General features: G+C 28.6%; 1 protein-coding gene across 1 annotated transcript; it reads left to right on the top strand.

Annotated features, from left to right (window-relative positions):
• The first annotated feature begins 6,221 nt into the window (after window positions 1-6,221).
• Window positions 6,222-6,873, top strand: LOC124928568. The gene is made up of 2 exons (XM_047468806.1): window positions 6,222-6,472; window positions 6,566-6,873. The coding sequence occupies exons 1-2, from the start codon at window positions 6,256-6,258 to the stop codon at window positions 6,829-6,831; spliced, it is 483 nt and encodes a 160-aa protein (XP_047324762.1). The 5' UTR covers window positions 6,222-6,255; the 3' UTR covers window positions 6,832-6,873.
• Window positions 6,874-7,898: the final 1,025 nt, after the last annotated feature.

Here is a 7,898-nt window from a genome sequence, read left to right as displayed (position 1 = left end):
AAATGTCTCTACCTACCAATCGATTTTATATACATCTCTAAATATGTTATCATCATTAAAAAAATGTTTCTTTTTTCTACAATATCACATTTTACACCTACTCACAAAACCCAACAACCATCGCATCTATCCTCGCATTTATGTTCCACCTACAACCTCAACATTTATTACTCCACAACCAACCACACTTACCCCTCCTAATAATCCAATCAATCTAGTCACTATCCCACCTCAATCTTTTCTTAACTCATTTACTCCCACATTGGTTTAATCCACACTTATTCTTAGAAACCTTCTTCCTCGTACTTTACTTGTTTGTGCCCCTACATGCTCCCTTCATCCCATGGTCACTTGAGCCAAAAACCAGATTCATTCCTTAAATATCAATTTTGCCTCTAGTGTTGAACCTACATGTGTTTCATCGGCCAATAATGACCCTAGTTGGAGGGCTTCCATGACATCCGAGTATAATTCTCTACTCCAAAATAACATGTGGTCTCTTGTTCCGTGAACACATGTTCGCAATGTGGTTGGATGCAAATGGGTTTTTAAGCTTAAACGGAAAATTTATGGGTCAATTGAATGACACAAAGCACGAATTGTTGCAAAAGGTTTTCATCAACAATCTGGAATTAATTATGAGGAAACTTTTAGCCCGGTTGTCAAACCAACTACTATCTAAACCATTCTCTCACTCGTTGTTACACGACAATGGCATGTCCACCAACTTTATGTGAGTAATGCTTTTCTTCATGGCACATTACTTGAAGAAGTTTATATGGCTCAACTGCCTGGATTTATACATCTTGATTTCCCACATCATGTATGTCGTCTACAAAAGGCCATTTAAGGACTAAAGTAAGCCATGCGTACTTTGCACTCCACGTAGGTAGGGCTTTATTATATATTGACTTTATTGAATCCAAATCCGATACATCGCTCTTTCTCTATCACCAATGCAATATTTTAGCGTATGCACTAGTTTATGTTGATGATATTATATTTTCGGGAAACTTTTCACCCAATCTTATGTCTATGATATCAAAAATGTGTAAACTATTTCCTATTAAAGTCATGAGTAATATTCATTATTTTCTTGTAGTTGAAGTTACTCAAACTCCTATTGGTTTGTTTCTTAGTCAAGTTAACTATATTTTTATAATACTTAAGAGAGCAAATATGATGGATGCAAAGCCATTTCATACTCATGTTATCACTGGGACTTCTCTTTCCAAACATGCTGGTGAACCCTTGAGTGACCCACTTCTCTATCGAAGCATTGTTGGCAGTCTTCAATATCTTATTCTCACACGTCCTAAGCTCTCCTTTGTAGTTAATCAAGCGTGTCAGTTTATGCACTCTCCCAACACTACTCATTGGACAGTTGTAAAACGAATATTACGTTATTTTTGGCATACACCATATCATGGATTACAAATCCAGTCATCGTAACAACTTTCTCTTACATCATATTCTGATGTTGATTGAGCCGGATGTCCCGATGATCGTCGCTACACCACTTCCTATTGCATATTTCTTGGAGACAATGTCATTTCCTATAATTTTAAAAAAAATAGGTTGTTGCTCGTTCTAGTACAAAGTTTGAATATTGAGCCCTTTCTCATGCTATTGCTGAACTTTGTTGGCTCCAATTTCTTCTAGGTGAGCTTCACATCACTCTGTATTGTCCTCCTATTCTATGATGTGACAACATTGGTAATACATTTCTCTCTACAAACCTTGTCTTTTAATGCTCGTACCAAACACATTGAAATTGATTTTCATTTTGTTCGTGAACGTGTTGCTCGTAAGACACTAATCATTCAATACATTTAACTCATTATCAGATTGCAAATATCCTTACTAAAGGTCTTTCATCCAAATACTTTGCATTTTTTCGTGACAATATCACAGTCTGTACCACCCCATTTTGCTTGTAGGAGGATGTTAAACAACAATATTCATCATCGATATCAACAATAGAAATTAACCACAAAAGTTAATTTTATCTCAAACAAAGCATCAACATGTAGTTACTTTACTTGGGTATATCAAATGTCACGTTAATTAATGTAATGTATATTTATTAATCTTTCTATTATATGTATTTAACTATGTATATAACTTACTATACTCATTAAGAAAAACATTCAAAATTATTTATGACTAAAACATATATTATATTTATTTTTTTATCTTTCTCCATAAATACCTTGATTTTCCTAATTTTTTTTTTATTCAACAACGTAGATTTTAGTGGAAAAGATATATATACTATAAAGTTAGTCACTTAGACTTTCTATACCTTCCTTTATATTTATTTCTATCTAATTTCATTATAATTATTATTATTACTTCCAAATTCAATATTCTTTTATAATTTTTTTTTTTCTGTTTTGATTTTTTTTTTAAAAAACTAGAATGAAACCTTATAGTCATGGTTTCCACTTCTATTCCAAGTGTTTTTACATGGAATTGAACTTGTAACCATTTAATCTCTTAAGCCAAATCTTTCCTATGTTTTTAGTTAATTGAATATTTATATCAAATTATTTAAATTGAATGGCGACTAAAGCTTAATGACTTTATAAGAACCGAGATTTGAATGAAGTTCTTTGTAGAAGTCATTCCAATCTCTAACACAGGAATGGCTCCAAAGGAGATCTCATGTAATCAAACAATTCTCTTTTAACTGAATTATTTATTTGTTCAGATTAATTTAGAAAATTGAACAATAACTCTTATTACAAGTAAATGTTTGGGTATTGAATGACTCATGATAATTAGGGGATGAAAATGAGAGATCGGGGAGGAGGATACATTTATCATCCCTACCCATTCTATTTCAAAATTTTTTTATTACCATTATTATCGCCCCTTCTGTTTTGAGAAATCTTCGCAGGGTACGGTTATATCATATTCTCTAAAAGTAATAACAATAATTATTTTTAATAAAATTATATAAATGAATTTTTTAATATTATATATATTGAAAATGTATATGATTAAAAAAAATAAACTTAAATTTTTTACCAAATATGAAAAATAAATAAATATATTGATGATTTTATATATTAATTGTGTTTATTAACCTTCGAGACAGAATACCATCGTCGTCTCATTCCTGGTCAAACCAGGAAAAACTACTCGCAATTCGGATAAAAAAAATCGATAGTTAAACTATAATTGTTATCCTTAATGATAATTCATATTTTCTTTCTCACTCTAAAAAAACCTTTAAAGGATATAAAGTTATTTTTATGGTCTCTTCAATGTTTTCTTTAGAATTGGAGGTTTCTTATTTATCTTTTCACCTAATGTTATATTTTGTTAGGTCCGGTATACTATTCAGTCAAATTGAATTTTTTCGTTCTTAATTTTTATAAATTGAAAAATATTCTCAATTTACTCACATTTTAGTTAATGTTATATTTTGTTAGGTCCGGTACACTGTTCAGTCAAATTGAATTTATTCGTCCTTAATTTTTATAATTTAAAAAATATTTTCAATTTTTGGTGGATCATTTGCTGGTCGGTCATGATACTTGTCAATTATCCTGGTAATTCTTTCTCAAATGTGTTCATCCTTCTCTTATAGGGGTGTTCATCAGTTTGATTTCGGGTAATTTGAGTTACTTAATTTGGGTTGTTCGAGAAACTGAACCAAATATTAAAATTCGAATTCGATATATTTGAATTCGATTGAATATTCAGTTTTGACCAAATATTACACACACCTATACAATTGTATTCTTTATTACAATAATTGCACTTGCATTTTTTTACCTTAACTGTCAACAAATTTTAGAGACTAGAGTTTTATAGATTTAAAAAGGCTAGCGACTTACCTAATTTAATATATAATATATAATTATTTAATTATATCTAATAAACTATATAATTAAAATAAATAATAAAAAATTAATTCGGTTTTCGTTTTGATTTTCGAGTTAAATGCCAACTCAAAAATTAAACCGAAAACCGTTTCAAATTTGATTAAAATTCGATTCGAAAACCGAAAATGAAATATAATTTCGATTAATTACAATTTGATGAATTCAAATTCAGTCGGATATTCGATTCAGACCAAATATTGAATTCGCATTCCCTCTAAGTAGCAAAAGAGATAAAGTGATCATAATTGAAATTATTTTATTTATTAAAGAATTATTGGAACTTATCTTTTACAAATATTTTCGCTTGAGTTGTCTAAGTTTCTCATTATGTCGTTTATATATAATCAGTTATCACTTAAATAACTTTTTTCGATGTTGCTTACAAATCCACTAGTAAAGACAATTTTCAGTCACTAAAAGTATTTAGTAAATATTTTTTCGACATAACTTGATTTGTTTTTTCGATTTTCTCTACTTTTTCGTTGATAGTTTTTAAATAAAATAAATTTCTTTGGAGTTATTCTTACAAAATTTCAACATCGTTGGATCTTTTCTTTTGTAGTTTTTTTTTTTAATTTGTAATATTATTTGATATCTAAATTTTGATTTAATTGTTTTGATTTTATAGATGTTATTTTTTTATTATTTGTTAATTATTTTATTTATATATAATTTATTATAATGATTGATCATACTTATTAATATATATATTATAATGAAAATTAGTCTTCAACTTTGACTAATTTTTTTTTTGGGCTGAAAAACTTTGACATTTGAAATGTGACCAATTACTGATCCTCATTCTGCGCAAGCAATTAGTGCTTCAGTATCTACTATATATAAAAAGCAGCTTCAAGAAGATTGAAAGTCTACATTGTTTAGAGTAAATGGCACTTCTGATATCAAATATATATCTTTTTTTTGTTGTATTATTGAGTGTAGCTCCAATTTTAGGAGAAGAAAATTGAAGATTTCAATTGTTAAAACTGAAAAATATATACTTAAAAGAAAATTTTAAGGTTTCAGTTATTAAAGATGGAAAAATTACTTAGAAAGAAATAAAATATAGACAAACTATAATTATGGGTAACTATAACTTTTTTTTTTATAGTTGAGTAAGTTGAGGACATTTTTGGTGCCAAAATTATTCAATTTTGATATACAAAATTCTGTTCAATTTTGAGCCAGATTGAAAATTTGGCTGTGTGGTTAAATTTTGAGACACTTACAAACACTAATCATGTCTTATTACATATATTCTTGGTGTGTAGGTATACAATTATTGATTTTTAAAAAAAAAACTTAGATAGCTTAAATGATAAAAGTTTGATTTTTATTTAGAATGTCTTAGGTTGGCATGTTTTAATTTTATATTTTTAAATGTTTTGTTAAAAATAAATTAAAATTAATTCCAATAGATTATAATTTAATTGATGGTTTTTATTTACATATAAAGGTGTTTCTAAAGAAGGTATGCTAGTGAAATAGATTGCTCTCCTATTTTTTTTAGTTTTGTTTCACTTTTATCTAAGTAAATTAAATATCATGTATTCACACTATTTTATACAATGGATTGTGAATTTATTATGTCTAATATTAGCTATTTGACTTTTCTTAAATTTAAATTTTATTTCTGGCCATTCTAGAATTTGTTAATAAACTTTATACAAAGTAAAAGTAGTGTGATTTTAGACTTTCTAACCTCTTATAATAAAATAATAGTGTTTTTTCTTCGTTATTTTTTACAATTTTTTCTCTCCCTGTGGAAAAAAACAGTGAAAACAGGAACAAATTGAGAACAGAGGATCCCATGTATGGATAGACTGGGTTTAAAAAAACTGTTAACAACTTTTATAAATAAATGTTTAACTAAGTCAATTTTAAAAAGATAACATCATCAAAATCAACCCTGCCGATTATAAGATACTTGGGAAAAAAATTCTAATTATCGATTTTTTTAACCTTTGAGACCCGAACATAGGAAAAAGTAAAAAATAAAATGTTTTCAAAATGGAGAATAAATGAAGTATGGACACCGGTCAAGTCCAAAAGTGGGGAAACTTGACAAAAACTCACTGCAACATAACTTTTTTTTCACACTTTACCCACCCACATTAATTAGCAAAGTTTTCAACTAATTCTGGCTATCTCCCACTTTTTTTTATTATTTTTCTGAGAATCTCCCATTTGATTGTTCCTATATAACCCATCTTTTTCATTCTTTTAACTTCATCAATCACCTATACCCATTTGCTTAAGCATATCCAATTCCAACATTTGGGAGGCCAATCTAGGTCCAAGCAAGGTTAAACATATGGGTATAAGAAATGAATTTCTCCTTTTTGTGTTGGTTGTTTCAATGTTAGAACTCGGGTTGGCTAATAAGAACTTCACGGGCCCACCCGAATTTTGGGGACCCGGATTCAACTACACCGATGGTTGGTTTCAAGGCCACTTGAATGCGACCCGTGGCCCTAGAAAAATCATTGTTGGCGGCTCTAACAAATGGGGTTTTGGGTTCAACTACACCGATTGGGCACTAAAGAATGGTCCATTTTACATAGGGGACTCTTTAGGCAAGCTCACCCTCCATATATAAATATATTACGTACCTTGTTTATATTCAAACTTAACTAACCATATATGTGTTTATTATTTGTGTATTTCAGTATTCAAGTTTGATCCTCCTACAAGCGACCCGAACTCGCATCCTCATAGTGTATACTTGATACGAACATACCGGAGCTTTATGAATTGCGACTTGAAAAAGGCTAAGAAAATTGCTGGGAGTTTAGATGGAGCTGGTCAAGGGTTTACATTTAGACTTAGGACATGGAGGCCACATTATTTTGCATGTGGGGAGAAAAATGGACTACATTGCAATATGGGTTTGATGAAATTTCCCGTATTTCCACTCATTTCACGATGGTATTAGAAAATTTACGTGAATTCGATAAAAAAAATTAGGAAAGATGCAGTGCTACTTGTCTTTTTAACTGTGTTGTTATTTTCTTATTAATTATGGTGTTTTTTCTAATTGTTTATTTTGTGTATGTATTTCAGTTATGTGTGAGTTCAATTTGGTTTAAAATTAATAATATTTTATGGCGAACTAAAATTAATAATTTAGTTTAAATATGTTTTTAATAATGTACTAATGTTTATTGTATTTATTTTATTTTTTATTTTGTACTTATCAAAACATAGCTTTCATAGAACTTACAAATTAAATTACACGTGGTTGCTACTTACTAGATCTAAAACATCACAAGTAAAGTTTCAAAATGATTCCTTAATACCAAAACAAAAATCTGTCAAAATTAAATGAAATGAAATTTTATATTTATTTTTATGACAATTATTTTTCATCAATTATTATTTTTGATTAAATTTTTTGAAATAAACAAATATATTAATGTATCACGTACTCCTCTCTTTTTAAGTTATATTAAAAATGAATATTATGTGAGGATTTTTGTAATTTATTTTTATTTGGATTTTACATGGTTTTACAAAATTTTTTTTTGACAATATTCCTAATTTTCAACAATTTATCTTATTAAATTTTACAATGAATTTTTAGAAGTTTTTTACAATGTTTTATGCCACGATAATGTATTTTTACAAATAATTGTTTCTATAAAGGTTAATTAAAAAACAAGTTTAAGAGATAAAAATATCGGGACTATTAAAGATATGGAGGCTATTAAAGATAATGATACCCTTTTACATTCTAAGGAGACTAGAAACATAAAGTCTCATTCATTCCAAAAAAAAACGTCAACACCTACCAAGGGTCTACCAAATAATAAATGACGTATGTCATTAGTGTTGTCATTTATTATTTTAATCTTTCAATGAATATATATATATATATATATATATAATATGATGCTTAATTTTTAAAGTGTCCGGATTGTCAGGTCGAGAACTGTGGTTAATTTGGATATATGTGAGAGTAAATGAATACTTGGGTCGGATTGTGGGTTGACCTGCCCATAA

The sequence above is a fragment of the Impatiens glandulifera genome, chromosome 3 (genome assembly GCF_907164915.1).
Source record: "Impatiens glandulifera chromosome 3, dImpGla2.1, whole genome shotgun sequence".
NCBI classification, from domain to species: Eukaryota; Viridiplantae; Streptophyta; class Magnoliopsida; order Ericales; family Balsaminaceae; genus Impatiens; species Impatiens glandulifera.
This window is presented reverse-complemented; position numbering and strand designations above follow the sequence as displayed.